At 38.3% G+C, this 19107-nt stretch overlaps 1 protein-coding gene across 4 annotated transcripts in view; it reads right to left on the bottom strand.

Moving 5' to 3' along the window:
* The window catches only part of CPED1 (cadherin like and PC-esterase domain containing 1), a 266420-nt gene extending 255527 nt beyond the window's left edge, over window positions 1-10893 (bottom strand). For 3 of the 4 annotated variants that reach the window (XM_032401696.1, XM_032401697.1, XM_032401699.1), the window contains exon 1: window positions 9764-10893. In XM_032401696.1, the coding sequence (XP_032257587.1) occupies window positions 9764-10012 (249 nt within the window). In that variant the 5' untranslated portion in view covers window positions 10013-10893. The remainder of the gene's footprint in view (window positions 1-9763) is intronic. The other variant, XM_032401698.1, reaches the window with a different exon arrangement.
* Window positions 10894-19107: the final 8214 nt, after the last annotated feature.

Genomic DNA, 19107 nt, shown 5'->3' on the forward strand with positions numbered 1-19107 from the left:
AGGATCTTCTCCTTCTCCTCCCCTTCCTCCTCTTTCTTCTTTTTTTTTTTTTTTTAAGATTTTATTTTATTTATTTGAGAGAGAGAGAGAGCATGCACACGAGCAGAGGGAGAGGGACAAGCTGACTCCACACTGAATGCAGAGCCCAACATGGGGCGCGATCCCATGATCCTGAGATCATGACCTGAGCTGAAATCAAGAGTCGGCCACTTACCCAGGCACCCCCTCCTTCTTCTTTTTTAAATATGGTAGATACTTGAGATCTCTTATAGGATAAAGATCCCAGTGAGACAAAAAAGCTGAAGAGAACAGGAGAAATGGATGATAATTGAAGCAGATTCAATGTAGCAAAATGGCAGACAATTAACATTAGCCACAAGTATGAGAAGAGATGGTATAGGAAGGGGTTCAAGGGATACTGGTACAAGATAAAGATGGGGTGGAAGATCAGAGAGCTCAACAAAAATAAAAAAGAGAAGGAAGGAAGACTTCCTCTCATTTTTTCATCTCTGCTTTAAACTAGGCTTTCTCTGATCCCCAAAGTCATGATTCATTCATTCATTTATTCATTGACTAGGTATTTATTCAGGGCTCACTACGTGTCAGAGACTGTTTTGGCACTGGAGCCAGAAGCAGTAAACAAGTTAAATCAAATACTTGCTCTTAAGGAGCTTATATTGTATGTAGGGAGAAAAACAATAAACAAACAAACAAACAAACAAAAAATATATATATATTTGTGCAGAGTCCAAAATCTTAACCTCTTTCCTCTACTCCCCATCCAGTTCATCTCTCCACATCCTCAACTACAGCATATCGTTAACCCCAGCATCTTAAACTTAAAAAATAAATAAAAATTTAAAAAGATTCAGCCCAAACCTTGCCTACAGATAAGCAGGCCTGACTCTGACTGACATAACAGCTTCCCCAAGTTTTGTCTTGATTCTAAAGGCTCATTTTAGTAAAAAGACAACAGTGGAGACACAGGAGGAAAGGGAGAGAAACTCAACAAGAATTTCCACTCAGATGCTCCTTACCCAGGTACTCATGTTCACTGAAGCAATTATTTATTGCTCGCCTACTTTGTGAAGGCCAAATGTTAGGGTCTGTAGGGACTACGAGGATGAGTAAATCCTCAAGGAAATTATATAATAGTTAATATTTATTGAGCACTTTCTATGTGTCAGCCACTTCAGGTGCCTCACAAGATTTATCTCATTTAAGGCTCATGTTAGCCTTGTAAGGTAGGTGATAATATATCCATTTTGAGGTGAGAAAATGAAATCCTGAAGAGATCAAGAAATGTGCCCAAGGTAGCAAGGTAACAAGTGCTATTAATTTGACTCCAGAGCTCATGTGCTGAACTACTCTGCCTCTCCAATTTTATTAGTTTCCTTGGGCTGCCATAACAAAGTACCACAAAAGAGTGGCTTAAAATAACAAAAATGTATTGTCTCACAATTCTGGAGGCTAGATACCCGAATACAAGGTGCCAGCAGTGCTGGCCTCCCTCTGAAAACGGTAGGGGATGTCTTCCTTGCCTCTTTCTAGCTTCTGGTGGTTTGTCAGCAATCTTTGGGGTTCCTTGACTTGCAGCTACATACTCCAATCTCTTTCTTCATGTGCTTCCCATGTGTCTCTATCTTCGTTTGACTGTCTTCTTACAATACCAATCATATTGGATTAGGGGCCCATGATACTCCAGTGTGACTTCATACTGACTAATTATATCTACGACAACCATATTTCTGAAGAAGGTCACATTCTGAGGTTCTGGAGTTAGGATTTCAGCATATCTTTTTTGAGGGGAACATAATTCAACCCATAATGCCAATGAATGGAGAGAGTATATGGAAATAGAATGGATAGTATATGAAAATAGAATGGACATAGTATACAGAAATAGAATGGATATAGTAAATGGAAATAGAATGGATATAGTAAATGGAAATAGAATGGAGATATTATACAGAAATAGAATGGAGAGTGTATGGAAATAGAATGGAGATAGTATATATAAATAGAATGGAGAGTATATGGAAATAGAATGGAGATATATACAGAAATAGAATGGAGATATTATATAGAAATAGAATGGAGAGTATTTGGAAATAGAGTGGAATATACGGAAATAGAATGGAGATAGTATGGGAAATAGAATGGAGACAGCTAGAAAACCACAGGTCTTAGTCTAATCTTATCATCGTTATCAACTCCATTTGTTACTCTGAGAGGCACTTCCTTTCTGTGAGCTTCGTTTTTCTCACTTATAAAATAAAGATCTTGAACCTAATGATCTCCAACTTGTTTCCAGTTCTACATTCTCATGTTTCTTCATTTCTAAATAATTATAATGAAAAATAGGTTTTATTAGGGATGCTCCAGCACACATCAAGTCATGGAGATAAGGTCTGCCACCAAGAGGAGGTGAGATTCCAGTTTCCAGAATGCTTTAAGAACGTTTGTGAAGATTTCTAGAGGTATCGATTAGCACACACCTGCCGGAGGTGCCTCCAGGCAAAGGCAGACATGGTGGCGTCTGGGAACAACGGTATGGCTTGCTTATGGATTACAAACAAACGCAGAGTGGGACATAAGACCAGAAGAGTATGTTGGAACATACTAGGCATAAGAGGGATGGATTCTACTCAATTTAGCGGGTTTAGTATGACAACTACTTAAGGCTATTTAGGAGAGATGCCATAGGAGTTATACATAGATGGCTTTGAACGTGCAGTAGATTGAAGGGGAACTAGTCAGGCTACTGAAAATAGTCTAGGTTAGTGGCAATGAGGACACAGCTTTAAGATTGTGAAGATAAACTCTAAATATTTGGAATATTAATTAGTTATTATCTGGGTTCATTTGGGGGACTTGGGAAAAACCCACTTGTATATATACCAGTCATTCAGGCTTGTTCTAAGGTGATACTAACTAAAATTACTTAGTATAATAAAGGGCCAAATGTGCATTGTGGTCTCAGAGAGAAATCAGAAGGCAGAGCTAGAAAAGGAACAGCATGTCTAAAGGCACTATGTAAACCACAAAGAGGACATCTAGGAATAGGCCAGAAGCCAGGGAAATGGAGAACACACTGGGAAGCAATATACAAGTTGAGTTGGGTTGAAACAAATGGTTCTGAATAAGGGTTGTGAACAAGGCAAGAATGTTGTGGCCTTTACGCAACATTATAAACATAAATATAGTTAGTACTGCTGAACTGTACACGTAAAAATGATGAAGAGGGTGAATTTTATATTTTGTGTTTGTTACCACAATTAAAATTTTTTAAAAAGGTAACAATCAAAAAGAGAAAAAGAGAAACCTGAAAAAGGTTTGGCCTTTCTAATTTAGAGCTGGCCATATGGATCAGTGACAGGCCTACAGATTTAGTAAGGAGCCAGGCCAGGTGGATTAGGTGGGGGCAAGGTGGAGAGAAAGAGCAAGTAGTATCAAATATAATTCTAGGTTTAAAGGTTTAAAACCTATTCATTCAGGAGAATGGGGGATGGGGGAGTCCTATTCACGAACATAGAGGTCAAGAGGAGCCATTAATTTGGGCATGAAAATTTTGAAAGAAAAACATTTGAATTTTCATAGTTCTTATCACTCCTCTATAAAAGATAGCAAGAAACTGGAGATGCACATCAGGGCTTCAAGAGTGAGATCCAAGCTAGAAATATACCTGATAGGTTATCTGTACAGGTTGAAAATTAACAGTGTACAAAGTCAATACAATCACCAAGGGAAAGTATAAAACAAGACAACTGAAGGCCCAATACACTAAATTTGGCAATGTCTAATTTTAGCATCAGAGGAAATGCACCCTGAAAGGAGACCACCAGTTATCCATAGAGATCAGAAAATAATCCCATTGTGTCACGGAATTCAAAGTTTCAAGAAAGAGTTGTTGTCTAATAGTGTAAGATGCTTCAGAGGAGAAGGATGTGGATTGAAAATAAATCATTCCATCTGATAGCCAAGGGGTCACTGAAGACAAGTTTTGGTAGAAAAGCCCAAATGAAAAGGAGAAGGGATGGGTAGGGGTGGCCAGGAAGTGAATCCAAAGAGAACCAGCCACAGCTTCTCTGAGGGAAACAAGAGAGGGGAACACACTGGGTTAAGTGGATTGCCAGGTACAAAGAAAACTTACTGTTATCAGTTATGAGTATGTTTACTGGCAGGAGGCATGGTCCAAAGGAAAGGTCTGAAATAGCAATATTGTAACGAAGAGAGAATAACTCTGGAACCAGTTCTAGAAAACGTGGAAAGGTGTTCAAGAACACAAGAGGAAAGTAAGATTTGGCAAAGAAGAAGCATTGGGAAACAGCCTTGCAACTGGATGCCCTACCTTCAATTCTATTCCCTCCAGTCCATTCTGCAATATGTGTTCTGGAATGTTCTCTACAATATAAATCTATTTATGCCACTTTTTGCTTACCACTCTTCAGGGGTTCCCTGTTGCCTACAGGATAGAATCCAGACTCTCTATCATGCCCACATTTCCACATCTAGACCCTGCTGAATTTTCTACCTGATTTCCTTGCCTTCCTGCTCTGCTCCCCCCAACACATCACACACACACACACACACACACACACACACACACACAGAATACCCTGCATCCTCCAAATCTATCATTTAATTTCTTCTTTGCATATGTGGTGTTTTCTGCTTGTAATACATTTCTCTTTCCCCACCCTTTCTAACTCCTGCTCATCTTTCAAAATGCTCTATTAAAGTTATGGATTCCCCAGCACTGATTTAACTCCTGATCTGTCTCACAATGCCTTTTATTTCTGTGCCACCCGTGCCTCGTACAGTGTCTGGCACAAACTGCTCACCAGATAGTCACTGAAGGAATGAAGAAAATGAAAGAATGAACTGAATTAGGAAGACAAAGGGTAAAGATGAAGTGAGAATTTTTTTTTTTAATTTGGAGAACTCTCAGTGAGATAATTACAAACATTTCACTTAAAGAGAGTGATGCCATTTCCCAAGAGTAAGAGCACATTTTGACATATTCTGTGGCTTTTAGAAAGCAACATTAGCATAACTACTGTATCACATACCCCTCCGGTGCACATTACTTGCGGCATGGTTGTGGTAAGCCATGGACACCATTTTTACCACCATGGCCACCACAGACCTGGGAGTTCCTATGCGCCATACTGATTGAGAAGGAGGAACCACCTTTGCCCTGACAGGACTGCACCCACTGAGGCCCTGGCTTGCCCAGTGGCCACCCTGAGAGCCCAGGTAACACTATATGGAAGTAGCACGGGACAACTCTAACCAATGGAAGACAGAAGAAAGGAAAAGCCAAGAGATAAATCACTTGTCCCTCCTGCCCCTTCCCCACCATGCTTGTTCTGAGATGCAGAATTTAATACAGCCTCTCTGGTTCTGTCTCTCATAAATGCACCCATTTGTCTTCGCTGTCCTTGTTCCCTTTCCCCCCTACTCTTGCATCCCTGAGATTGCAGCATCTAATGAAGTGTTAGCATGTAAGTGCTTGCCTCAGGTTCTGTCTATAGAAAACCTGGGCTAAACAAGCAATTTTTAGAAATTTTCAAATGTTAAATATATTATGCATTATTGGAGACACAAACTAAGTTAAATAGAGCATATTTGTATGAAAACATTCAATTATTTGCATTGGATTATGGTTGTATACCAGGAAGAGTAGTTGTAGAGAGTAGTCACTTAAGGAGAATGGAGCGTCCAGAAGAAATGGAGAATGAATAGTCAAGCAACAAAGAACTACTAATTCTCCTTGTGGAGTATCAACAGGAGATAATCAGTAACACATGGCTACAGTGAGTATAAATGTATTCTCCAAATAGTAAAGTTTCCATTAAAGGAACATATACTAAGGATGTATATTAAGCATATTTTCTTCCATTGTGTACTGTTTATCATTTAATGTGCTTCCTATGTTGTGAAATATTAAAGTGTTAGATTCCAGGAAAACAAATAAATCTACTGAGTGATCTACTTCAGTGAAGACAAATGGAATTGTCTTCAGCTTACACATTAAATTGAAATGATTTTAAGACATGGCAGATTAGTAGCCAAAATTTAAACAACTAAAGTTGGGAGAAAACCCGGAAGAAATGACAAAAGTACAGCTGCTTCGCAAGGTCCTTTGGAAAGTTCAAACGGAAAAAAGAATTAAAATTTGGCCAGAAGAGGGAGAGTACTCCCTCACTATGGAAAGTTGGCATATACTAGACCATGATCTCAATCTGTATTGAAAACAGTTTTAGACAGTGAACCAAGTCCCAGCTGTAAAGGTATTAAGGGCATAGTCAGTCACCCACCTTTAAGTATCTGCTACTACAGAACCCTCTGTCGCTAGGCTGATGAAGTACAAAAGGTCTTCTCTTGGAAAGAATTGTAACCAAAGAGACTGGGGAATAGTTACTGCTCAATCACGAAAGTATGAAAACTATGATTCGAGAAAGACTCTGTGAGTGTATTTTAGTTTCTGAATGTTTATCCCTACAGCATTCCTCGAAACTCTTTTCCAAGTGTCATCACATGGATTCTTAAGATTTTGTTTTCCTTTTACAGATTTATAAATCCAAGCCCAACTTATACTTCCCGGACGAGCAATTAAAGTTTAAATGCATTGCTTTTTAAGCATTTTGTTTGTTCTTAGTATTTCTTTAGGTCTGAATATCTGCAGGGGATCAGGATTTTTCCCAGACAAATGCGTACACGCATATACACAATATTTTGTGTGAAATGTCTGCGTTTGGTAATCATCTTATAAATCCAAATACTTCCTGGAGTCCATGAACCTTAGGTCAAAATCAGTTATTTTAAGTAACTTTAAAAATCACTTTAAAATGGATGGATATCAGTAAGGGAAAGCCCTAGAAAAATGAACATTTTGGTTTGTAAATAAAACGAATACGAAAACCTAAAATTTCTATACAGAAACAGTGCTTCTTCTATAAAAGCTAATTTTAGGTCTTGAGGAAAATCTACACAAGCATCTCATCAGTGATTTTTTTTTATTATGTTATGTTAATCACCATAGATTACACCATTAGTTTTTGATGTAGTGTTCCATGATTCATTGTTTACATATAACACCCAGTGCTCCATGCAGAACGTGCCCTCTTTAATACCCATCACCAGGCTAACTCATCCCCCCACCCCCCTCCCCTCTAGAACCCTCAGTTTGTTTTTCAGAGTCCATAGTCTCTCATGGTTCGTCTCCAACTCTGATTTCCCCCCTTCATTCTTCCCCTCCTGCTATCTTCTTCATCAGTGATTTTTTTAATGAACTTCATAAGGTAGCTCATTTTGAGAATGATCCATATATACTGATCCCAAAGACATTTGTTTTTTCACTTTAACTATCTTACAGAATATTTAATCCTTAAAACTGGATTATTATTTGATTCTTTTTTCTTGGAACATGTATTACAAGGAGAACTAAGTTATATCTTGTTTTAACTAACTTCCACATGATTCTTTCTAGTTTCCTTTCTATCTCTAATAAAAACTGGCTCTAAACCAATGGCTGACACAAATTAGTTAAAAATAGAAATACATGGCAAATGTTTGGAAATTGACTTCTTATATCCATGGGCTTTTGAATTATAATTGTGAATTTAGAATCTTGTTTATGATTAAAATATTAAGATTGTGAATAATTTGGGGGAAAAATCATGTGATTGGCATTTTTTTTTTTTTTTGGTGAAGAAAATTCTAGAGTGAATGTTTTACACAAGCAGCCAATAAGTTTCAGATGGTTTATAAGTAGCAGGAGATCCAAAGCTGAAATGGAATTTTCTGTGACAGCCTACAAATAACAGTTAACATATGCCTGTGTTACAGGCAAAAGCAGGAGTCACATAAAGTCAAGCAGGGAGTAAGAAGAGCTGTAAGTTAATGAATAAAAAACCTTTTTGTCCAAAATTTTTAGCACCAATTTTTACTCCGTACTTAAAAAGCAAAGCTAGCTCAAAAAAAAAAAAAAAAAAAGGAGCAAAACTATTTCAACTACTTTTAAAGAAACTGTATTTATTAATATTGGGAAGAAAAAAAACAAGAAGTGACTTTCCAAGTCACAGTTTACACCCATTAGAAATTTGATGTATTGGGCGCCTGGGTGGCTCAGTTGGTTAAGCGACTGCCTTCGGCTCAGGTCATGATCCTGGAGTCCCGGGATCGAGTCCAGCATCGGGCTCCCTACTCGGCAGGGAGTCTGCTTCTCCCTCTGACCCTCCCCCCTCTCATACTCTCTCTCTCAAATAAATAAATAAATAAATAAATTTGATGTATTAAAAAATGCAAATAAAAATTAATGCTAGTACAAACGAAGAAAAAACACAGATTCTTCAGTGATGTTAGAACATTTAATCACTGACTCGCACTTGCAGTTGGAGTTTCATCTGGAAGTGTTTCTAGTTATATTATCTGCTATTCTTTGTCATGTGTCTTGACACTGTTGATAAACTAAGTCACTCACTTACAAGGTTTTAAATTTTTTTTTGTTCTAACCTATTATATTTCTTACAGTTGTGGTTTCACCAATTGTTATCAGAGCCTTGAACTTACTTTGGTTTCAGCACCAGTGCTGTGGTAGGAACCAGGTGGGTGTATCAGGTCATCCTGCTGGCCCTGTGGTCTGCCTACACACCTCTGAGCAGCGGCCATCTGACCTGTGCATTGATGGCAAGCATGCCCACCTTACCTATCTCACGGGGTTATGAGTCTAAAGGAAATACATAAAGGAGTTCTTGAAACAAGATGGTAGTCGTGCTGGAGGCGTTAGAATTTCACCAGGAAATTCTGCTCCAAACAATAACCACAATCCTAGGATCTACCTAAATTTACTGCATATATAAGATAGTACTTATAGCTTCCTAAATTATCTTGCTATACTTTTTGCTGGAGCACAGAAGTCAGTGGCTTTGCTGCCATGAATTTTTGCATGTGTGTTTTTCTTTTTCCTTTTTCTTTTTCAGGCTGGATTATTTTAAAGGTCATCATCTCATTGATAGGCATGAACAGAGTGGTATATTAAAATAGAAATCCTGTGGAGTTTTTTGTGTGTTTTGTGTTTTTTCTAACACTTCACAAAATTAGTAAAGTTAATTAGAATAGTAATATTAGTAATAGTATAGTAATATTAATAATAGTAAGTATAGAATAATCAATATTTCCCAAATTCTATAAACAATAAAATGCAGGTATCAATTCTTTTGAGGGAACGTATTATACTATTCCTTTAAATGGTTCAGAAATAAATACGTTGCTTTAGAAATACCTTCACCAATGAAAAATCGATTTAATCAATTATAAAATGGCATTCTGGAATATCTTTGAGTCTGGAATGGTCTGGGCACCCATGCTGACTACCTTGAGGAAACACTCAATGTTGATCAAATTTTATGAATCTATGGTTTATGTTCCTGAACTGGAAATCTTCAGATCTCTCAGAATCCTAATACTTTAGAAAGAATTCACATCACTCCCACCAACTCCAAATTGTCTATTTCATTCAGCTGAAAAGAAGTGAAACTCTAAGAGAGGAGATAAAGGCCAGGACTTTCTGGAAGTAAATAGAAGAAGCTGAAGCTAACATGTGTCTCACTGTCATAAGGTCACCCTCTGGGCCGTTGTATACTCTGGATCCCTTTCAGACCTCATGGAAGTTAATTTTAGTTTTACAGAAAGGACAGAGAGAGGCAGACTGCTATCTTTACGGAAAATGTCAAGGTTAAGCTCGTGACCATCTTACCTTTCTGATTTCCTGTGCATTACCGGAGGGAAGGAAGCACGGTTTGTCCGGGGAGAATCCCTTCTCGCATCCGCTTGCCTGGGTTTCGGGGGGTGTGTTCGGGGCAGCCCCAGGGACAGCGGCTGTGAGCTTCCTCGACCCTCGTAGTGTCAGGGTCTGGTAGAAGAGACAGATTGCCACCACCAAGCCCACCAGGAAGGGCCGGGGACAAAGTCGCCGACGACAAGGGAACACTGGACGACAGATCATGACCAGTTCAGCTTCACTTGGCCCCTGTCCACGTTGCCGGAAAAGTCATAGCAGCTATTTTTTGTGAGCATGAAAAATACAGATCAGCCTTCTTTATCCACAACTGAAATCAAGATTGCTCCATCCCCGCTGAAGAACTTTCCGAAGGGTTCATGCCAAAGAATCATAGGTCCCAAAAGTCTGAGGCGGTTAATAAGATCTCTTCCATGGATGACAGTGAAAAGTGGCTGGCCTGGGTTTAAAAAAAAAAGACATCCAAATAATAATAGTTGTAACTAATAACCTGAGCGTACCCCAGGCTGCCAGACTGTTGCTTCCGGTAATGCCTTATTTCCACAACATCCTTAAACTCACAGCAAAGACTTCACAGGAAAAAAAGAAAACCACCCCAAAGTCAATCTGGAGCCTGGAAACAGCACTGAAGAGCGCAATAGGCTAAAACCAAAAGCGCCTGTTGCCCCGCGGGATGCAGGCCAGCTCGCCTCAGCGGTTCCTCATTTCTCCTCCGAGTTTTGAGCAGTCCTGCTTTCAGCCTTTCGTGTTTCTTCGCTGCTTCCCTTCCTCCAGTTTTAAATTGCCGCTGTCCCGTACGCGTTCAGGGCTTTTAGCATAAAAAGGGAATGCCCGGTGTGAATGGACATGGGGACTGTTAGGGTTCTGCTTGCACTGGTTTCATTCCGCGTCAAGTTCAAAGTTCTATGTACTTACTCAGTTTTCATCCTTTTAGCCAGAAAAAAAAAGTTGTCACGATCCCCTAATGGACTGCTGGCCAAAAGCCCTCGGAAGGAAACAGCCAGTCGTGTGACTCCAATTCATCTCCCCCGCGCGGACGCCCGGCCGCAGGCACGCCGCCCCCCGCGCGCCGCGGCTCTCCAGGCCGGGAGCTGGGCCCGGGGACTGCGGCCGCACGCGCCGGCGGGGCGGGGCGGGGCTACGGCCGCGCGCGGTCAGCTCCCCCGCAGAGAAATGGTGGGCTTCCCCAGCCTGGGAACGCGCCTCTCACTGCCCTGGAAATGTGCCTGCCTCCCCGGAGCTGCAGAATTTTAAATACACATTTGATCTTTGGCGCCTGGTGTCATCTCTTTTCCTTAATACTGCATTGGAAAAACAGATAGCCCTTCGTCAGATGATGACAAAGGTCAAGGATGAGAGGAAAGCAAACTCCGGGCGTGAATTGGAAGGATCTTTACTCGAGGGAATTGTGGTCACCCTTATGGGGAATAAAAGGGTCCCAGGTATTGCCTGGACTGCAGAACTTGGAAGCCTGAGTATGTACCAGGATAACTGAAGTCATCTTTCTGCTTTGGTACCTAACTCCTATCACTTACTGCTCCTTTCCTGGGCTAATGGCTAAGTCTTTCAAAGGCTGGTTGCCTGATACTTTTTGCTCCTATAATAAGTGGATAGTAGCAGGTAATTTTGCTTTGCGGAAAGGGATACAAAGATACACAGCAGGCTTTGTCCACAATTCAACTCAACCTAACGCTATACACACCGCCACAGGGACAATTCTGTAGGGCAATTCTGCAAACTCCATCTACTTTTGCTGAGTCAGCCGAGGGACAGCCAAGGAGAAACGCAATCTGTCCAGTGCCTGTTGCTCACCTCTTCCCGCGCTTGCTTTGCCAACTCTGGATACCCAGGACTGGCTTATTATAATCATAGCAGACATTCTTCAAAAGCTCTGAACCTAAGTAGGTTTTCTAACGCAAACTCCTTCTTGTGGGCTGAGGTTCTTCTGTGAGCCCACACCCCTGAAATGATCCCTTCCGTCTGTCATGCTCGGGTCAGTCACTTATATTTTGTGAGACGGAGCGCCCCCTAGGGGTGCCCTGCTATTATAGATCCAGGGAAATGGGCATCTATGGTTCCTTACTTGAAAGAAACTACTTTATAATAAACAGATTAATTAAAGCTTTACAGAATAAGTATTCACACTAAAGCTAGATTTACCCCAATTCTTGCATATATCCCCTCTGGTGTGTTTAATATTATTTGACTTATAGATTTAGAGTCCTCAATCCCATGACAAATGAAGAATTAAAAAAAAAAAAAATGAAATGGCACTTGACTTTCAGAAGCCAAGAGAGCTTTAAGAGAAATGGCTAAACAATAATGTTGGAAGGTATAGTTTTAGTGGATGCAATGTGATTTGAGAGATACTAGGAATTATGAGATCTTTAAATTGCAAGTGTTCCTGAGTTGATGAGATTGAGTGAGATAAAGTTTTTTACTAGGAGAAAAGGAATGGACATGCATTTCTATTAAGGCAAAAAGTGTGAAAAACAGAGTTTGAGGAATCTGGAGGGTCATTTTTATATATCATTAAATTGTTGACATAGTGTCTTTGGGCTGGGAAACATGAAAGACAACAGCATAGATAATTTTATAGCTAGACTTTAAGTAACAGGAATCAGAAAGAAAGTGGAAAATTAATGTTCTAGAAATGACACCGGTGGCTTGAAAAACCCAATTCCCTGTTCCAACCACTGAGTCTGAGGGTGTGGGAGAGGATGGCAATAGATAAATAAATAAATATTAGAGTTAACCCAGTCTGGGTAGTAGCATGATGCTGCGTCTTAACTGTCTTTAAACAAGTTATCTGTGAAATGAGGATACTTATGCCTTCTTTGAAGTGTTGTTGGCATGCCAGATAATATAATGTATGGAAAGCACCTAAGCATTCTGTGTACATGTGTTGGAAGAATGCATGCTGAATGTCTGTCTGTTATGTTTTGGATGCTGAGGCCGAGCTCAGGCTGGAGTGGTGTCAGACACACAAACAGATAATTATCAAATAATGGACCTCTTGGAACCCAGAAGCCCCCAAAGCAAACACGAGCACTTAGTATGTTTTCTTTCCTCTACTCTGTGAGATGGAGGTTGGCGGCAGATGCTGGTTTGGGAGAATGAGAGCAAGAGTGGGATGAGCGTGAGCAATAGGTGGAGACAACAAGTAGTGGGTATTCATGGCCCAGTTGTGATGGAAGGCTAAGTAGGAGCATGTGTTAGAGTCCGAAGGCGTCAGAACAGGGAACAATGAGACAGAGTAAGCTGCTTCAGCGAGGGGAGTGGGAGGGTGACATGCTGTAAGACTACGCATCTATGGGTTCTGGCAGTGTTTCAGACTGTTTTTGTGCATGTAATTTCATAAAGTACCCCTTCTACTCGATCATTTCAGTATTCAAGGGTCTGTATTTAAGCAGCATCAACCTGGGACAATAGAGTGACAGACCTTTTAGAGTTCTATCATTTCAAGGGTGGACAAAACAGAACAATCTTCCTCCTCAAGCCTCTCCAACACAAAATATACTCTCCCATCACATGTATGTTCCATTTTGGGTTTTTGGTATGGAGTATGGGGTGAAAGGAGAGGGTGAATTTAGTGATTGTTGAAGCAGGTATTTTTAAAATGTATTTTATTTTTCAAACTGGACTCAAGTTTCTAGATGAATCAACAGTCCAGATAGACCAAATCCTGTAAACTAGATGCTTTTCATTTTAAATTGTCCACTAGAACAGCATTTCTGAGCATGCAGATCACCTGGAGATTCCATAGGACACTTGGGGCTGCCTTTTTTAAATGGGACATACGTCTCTAGCTCTCCATAATTCTCAACTGGTTGCTTTACTTATTTTTCACAATTTCCTTTCTGTATAAGCACTTTGAATTTGCTTGCACTAGAACCAAGATGACTTTTATCATATTCTTTACTGTATTCTAGTGACTAGTTTACTTGTGTCTTTTTACAGTATAAACTGCTTTGTAACAAACTATTTTACTCATCACCATATCCTTACAGCATCTAGTAGTGTCTCCTGGCAAGTGATTTAAAAATTCCTATTTGTGGAGGTTTATACATAATGGATTTAAATATTTTCCATACTATTTCCATTTTTCCCACAGGAAATATTTCACATCTTGGTAACATGAAACACAGCAGGGGCAATTTTGTCCCCCAGGAGACATGTGGCAAAGTCTAAAGACATTTTTAGTTGTCACAACTTGCAGGCCCAGGGGGATGCTCCTGATATCTTGTATGTAGATGCCAGTGATGCTGCTAAACATCCCACGAGGCACAGGGCAGCCCTCCACAACCAAGCATCATCCAGTACGAAATGTCAAAGCACTGAGGTTGGAAAACTGAAATTTAATCAAAGAATAGTTACTGCATAATTTTTATATGTGGCTGCCTGATTGTCTGTTACTTAAGTTAGAATAGTGTGTACCTGTGCAGCTTGTGGTAATGACATTGGGATTTTAACCACTTCCTGAATGTGTAATTATACCACTCCTTCAAATAAATGCAACTTTACCCATATAATTCCCTTTGAGCCTCCCAGATTTGCTTTTAAGATTTGCACCCTCTAAAATATATATGGAGATATATGTATACACACACACACACATATATATATATATCCATATTAATGTGCACATTCTAAAGGAAGGAAGGGAGGAAGGGAGGAAGGAAGGAAGGGAGGAAAGGAGGGGGAGGGAGGGAAGGAAGGGGAAAAAGAGAAATAAAGAAAGAGAGAGAAAGAAAGAAAGAAAGAAAAAGAAAGAAAGAAAGAGGGAGGGAGAGTGGGGGAGGGGGGAAGGGAAAGAGAAAGAAAAGAAAGAAAAAAGAAAGAAAGAAAGAAAGGAAAGAAAGAAAAAGAAAGAAAGAAAAGAAAGAATCACTTCAATCAGTGAGCACAAGGTGGCTGGCAAACATTTAATCCAATGAATTACACTATTTGTTTTACTTTTTTTAGGGCACAAATTTATACCTTGGCATGGAGCCAGAATTCCTGTCTTTATCTATCATTCTATAAAACATGAACAAATTTAGCTTTCATTTGTTATAACATAGTCTCAAATTATGTTCTTTAAATTAGAAATCTCATATCTTCTCTGTAAACCTGCAATATAATATTCCATGGAAACCATAATACATTCAAAAAATTGTTGCAAGATAGTCACATAATTTGTTTTTTTTTTAAATGTAATTACAATTCAATCATCCATTCTTATTTTCAGAAAGTGAAAGGTATTTTGAAATTTTTACAGCATCAAATTTACTACCTAAAAGACTGATGTTGTTTAATGGGGGATGGAAGGGAGGTAGGTTTTATCTTATCACTCCAAGGAGGGCTGGTAATCATTGAGCTAATCTGGGTAAAGACACATTCATTGATACAGTATGGCTCTTTGGTCACGTATATACCACTTAAATTCAAAAGATTACTCCTGTATCTAAACCATATGATCTCTAATATATAAGCTTATTTTTTTTGTTTGTTTTCAACAGATAACTGGACTCTTCTTCAAACATTTATAAACAATAAGACTGGTAAAGTAAAAACATCTTCTGGCACATTTGCGAAACCCATTCAAGAAAACAGTCATTTGTCCTATTAAAGATAAATATGTAAGTGCTTCAAGGATATGAACATAAATTTTTAAAAGTTCTAATGAGGAATACTGGGGAGAGGTCATACCAAAACTTTCTGCTAGCTAGATATTATGATATTAGCAAAATTAGTAAAATATTAGCAAAATTCTAAACAACTAACTCATATTTATATTCAGGGTTATTCATAAATATTTCTGGCTGGCCTCCTGTATTACATTTAACCTAGGAAGCTTTTTAAAGTAACTTAGTACCTATTACAATTGTTCTTATTTTAATGTATTAGCATAGAGGGTCCCTCTACTGGATTAGATTCTACAATGCAAAAAAAATTCAAATATGACCACCGTTTTATTCCTCATGACTGATGTTAAACTTGTGAATGTTTTAAACTAGCTCACCATTAAAGACTAGCAGTTATACACTTTCCTAAGAAAAACTATTCTTATTCATTAACATAGGTAAGCGGGAATGGGGGATGGGAATAAGCAACATATACAAAAGCCTATACATTCCCTACCCTCATTTCCCACATTGGCTTCTGAGTTTTTAATAATTAGCAGGGGAGAAATGAATGATTGTAATATTCTTTTATGGTCTCTTCTGCCAGGAGCAAAGAAAGTAAAAGGTGGCTCTGGGTTAACCAAAAACTGGATTATATGGTCCTGAAGAATTTATTAAGAAATTGTTAAATTTTTTTCAAATAAACATTTTAATAATGCCTAATAATTTATTAGTTAAATACTGACTTATAAAATATATATACTTACTACTTTAAAATGGAAATGGCCAGAAAGGAGTATACCTCTTCTTTATGTCAAATTTCAATCAAAAAACAAAACAATTCTGAAGTCAGTTCATGTTTATATCACTTTAAACTTTATTTTTCTGTAGCAGAATCAAATCATGAATATTAAGACCCTGGGTTAGAAATTACAGTCTGGGTAATGTAGATTTTATCATCTAAATAAGGAAAACAAAAAATCTTCACTAGCAATTCTAATTTGTAGTTTTGAAAACTAGAAGATTCACCTTAAATTTAGAATTTTTTTTTTTAGCAATTTCCAAGTTATAGACTAGTTTTGTCATCCCTACATTAAAATAATAAAAGTGCTATAGTTTCATTAAACTGTAAAAATAATCAGAATGTATTTAGCCAACAATATGTTAAATGCCACCACCACTCTCCTTAACAAGTAATTCTATGACACAGTGTAAATTGCTCGTGTTTAGACTCTTGCTCAGTTTTCTGGCTTTATTCTCTGAACTTCCGTCTCCCTACTGGACGTCCACTCATGCCAGAGTACTTGTAAGTTACCAGAGTGTACGTGGCCCTTGCACAGTCTCTTGCCTTGAAAAACCTTCCCTACTTCGTGTGTCTTTAAGGAATCAGTTCAAAGGAAACCTCCTCTGTGAAGTCTCCCGGTGTCCTCACGGTGCTTTGTGCATCTGCCTATCACAGCACCCTTCCAAGTGCCGCAATTACTTAACACGCTTGTCCTTCCCACATCCACACCCAAATACCTTCCTCTGCAGGTTCAACATCTAGGTGCTCAATGTTTGTAAAATTATAAAAATAAATGCTTCTGACGGTATTCGTTTTCTCTTAAAACCCATTCATTAAAGATTTCTTTTAAAAATATGAGTTGAAGGAAAACACTGCAATGTCTACACAGATATTTCACCTCTCACAACCCAAGTGTATCAGACTTTTGTTTTTTCCAAGATTAATATAATTAATTAGATCAACAAGCCCATTTCTGAGATCGAAGGACAAAGGGCACTAAGACTGCACAAACCAAATACGGTTAAAAATCTGAAGTATGTGGAATCTGCTTTAAAGGAGAAAAGAGCAAAAAAATGAACTGCCCTTAAAAAGAATGACTGTATGTTTATCAAACACTCAGCTTCATTTAGGCATTTAATTAAGCCATTTATTGCTTCAAATGTGTCACCATGAACATTTTAATGTACACTCCACAGCAGTAAGGCCTCAATTTTCACCACCTATAAATTGTGAACCCACATTTGGACTTTTTTTGTGTCACCAATTGTTACATGAGTTTTACAGAACAAAGATTTATTGGTATTTTGTAATAGCAAAAAATGCTTATCCCACCCCTTGGTGTAAATGTCTCAAAGAATATTAATAGTTGGCCACATTTTTTTTTTTTTTTTGAGGAGGTAGTTCCATGTTTGGCCCATATATATCTCAGATACTAACAAGTTCCACCAATTACTAAATAAGTGAACAAAATTTTGGTTTGCTTCTTTACAGAGGCTTCATAAAATAGTCAATGTTTGAGGTTAAATTTGGTCAAATGTTTCCTAAGTGATTTGGTAAGCAGTGGAATTCACACGGGAAGGGGCTGTAGCAGCTGGAAATACGATGTTCCTGACTCAGACAAGGAACTTTCTCTTAAAATAAGGCTGTACATAAGGCTTTTTCCTTTGACCAATTCCTAGAAAATGAGTGAATTTGGAAAAGTCATTATATATAATTAGAAGACTAAACAATACCACAGAGCATCTCCAGGCAACGTGCATTAAAGCTAAGTGAATGCTACGTTATATATTATTTCTTAAAGGTTTATAAAATCTCCATGAAAATACTGAGTGTTACGGAATCATGATACTCATGATACTGTGAAATCGTGAATACCCACAAACAAACCAACTTTGTTTTATGGGCTGTCCAGCTATAAAATCAGTCTGCAACAGCTCAGAATTGAGGATTCGTGAAGCTAAAAGAAATCCCCTATCTAATCCATACCCTTTGGGTAGCATTGCATAGATTTTATAGTCTTCTGAATAAATTCTAAGAGGCTCATAAGTGGTTTTGATTAAAGCAGAAATCTAATGGACCCAGTAAGTTTCAACATAAAAGAAATGATGTAATAAGTATTTCTAAAGTTTCAAGGATTTTTCTACCAACCTGACTTGATAGTATACCTGAAATAAAACCTCCACTATGCAAAATTTATAATTTAAATAGCACCTATAAAACAAAACCTTAAGAGTGCTTACAGACATCCTGCAGCCAACATCACCCTGGTTTAATAAGGCCCAGAGTGATTCAAAATTTGAATTAACTATCACACCAGTATGTGGTAGTATCCAAAATAGAACTGAATTTTAAGCTCCAATCCAGGAGGTCTCTTTACTTAAATTGGCCACACTGCCTCAAGTCAAAACATCTATTACCATTATTTTCATTTTATCTACCGTAATTAGACTTCTTTCATGTCTCTTAGACTGAAGGAAAAGCCAGAGAGATGTTCTAGAAAAATACATTTGCATTTCAAATTTACATTAAAAATGTCTTTCCCTTATTTTCACGTCACAAATGCCAAGCACTGTTAAAGAAATCACAGATTACACAGCATTCTGTGTCCTGGGACTCTGTCCTTTTTAGATTATGAAAACTGGAAGTTAATTGGAATTAAGAAATTTTCCTTATTAAGTGTGTAAAGTATAAATACAAGTAATTTTTTAAAAACTTTATTTTAACACCTAATACAATTCCAATTTTAAGGATTACTTGCACAAAAAAATAAACACATTTGGTATAAAAATGTATCACTTTAACACCCTTTCCCCTTCAGCCCCTCCCACGTCCCCCCCTCCCCCCCATGAACTGCACTCTATCTGGATGCAGAAACATATAAAGACTAATGGCACAGATTCATTTTTACCTAC

Source organism: Phoca vitulina, unplaced genomic scaffold (assembly GCF_004348235.1).
Source record: "Phoca vitulina isolate PV1807 unplaced genomic scaffold, GSC_HSeal_1.0 scaffold4, whole genome shotgun sequence".
Classification (NCBI taxonomy): domain Eukaryota; kingdom Metazoa; phylum Chordata; class Mammalia; order Carnivora; family Phocidae; genus Phoca; species Phoca vitulina.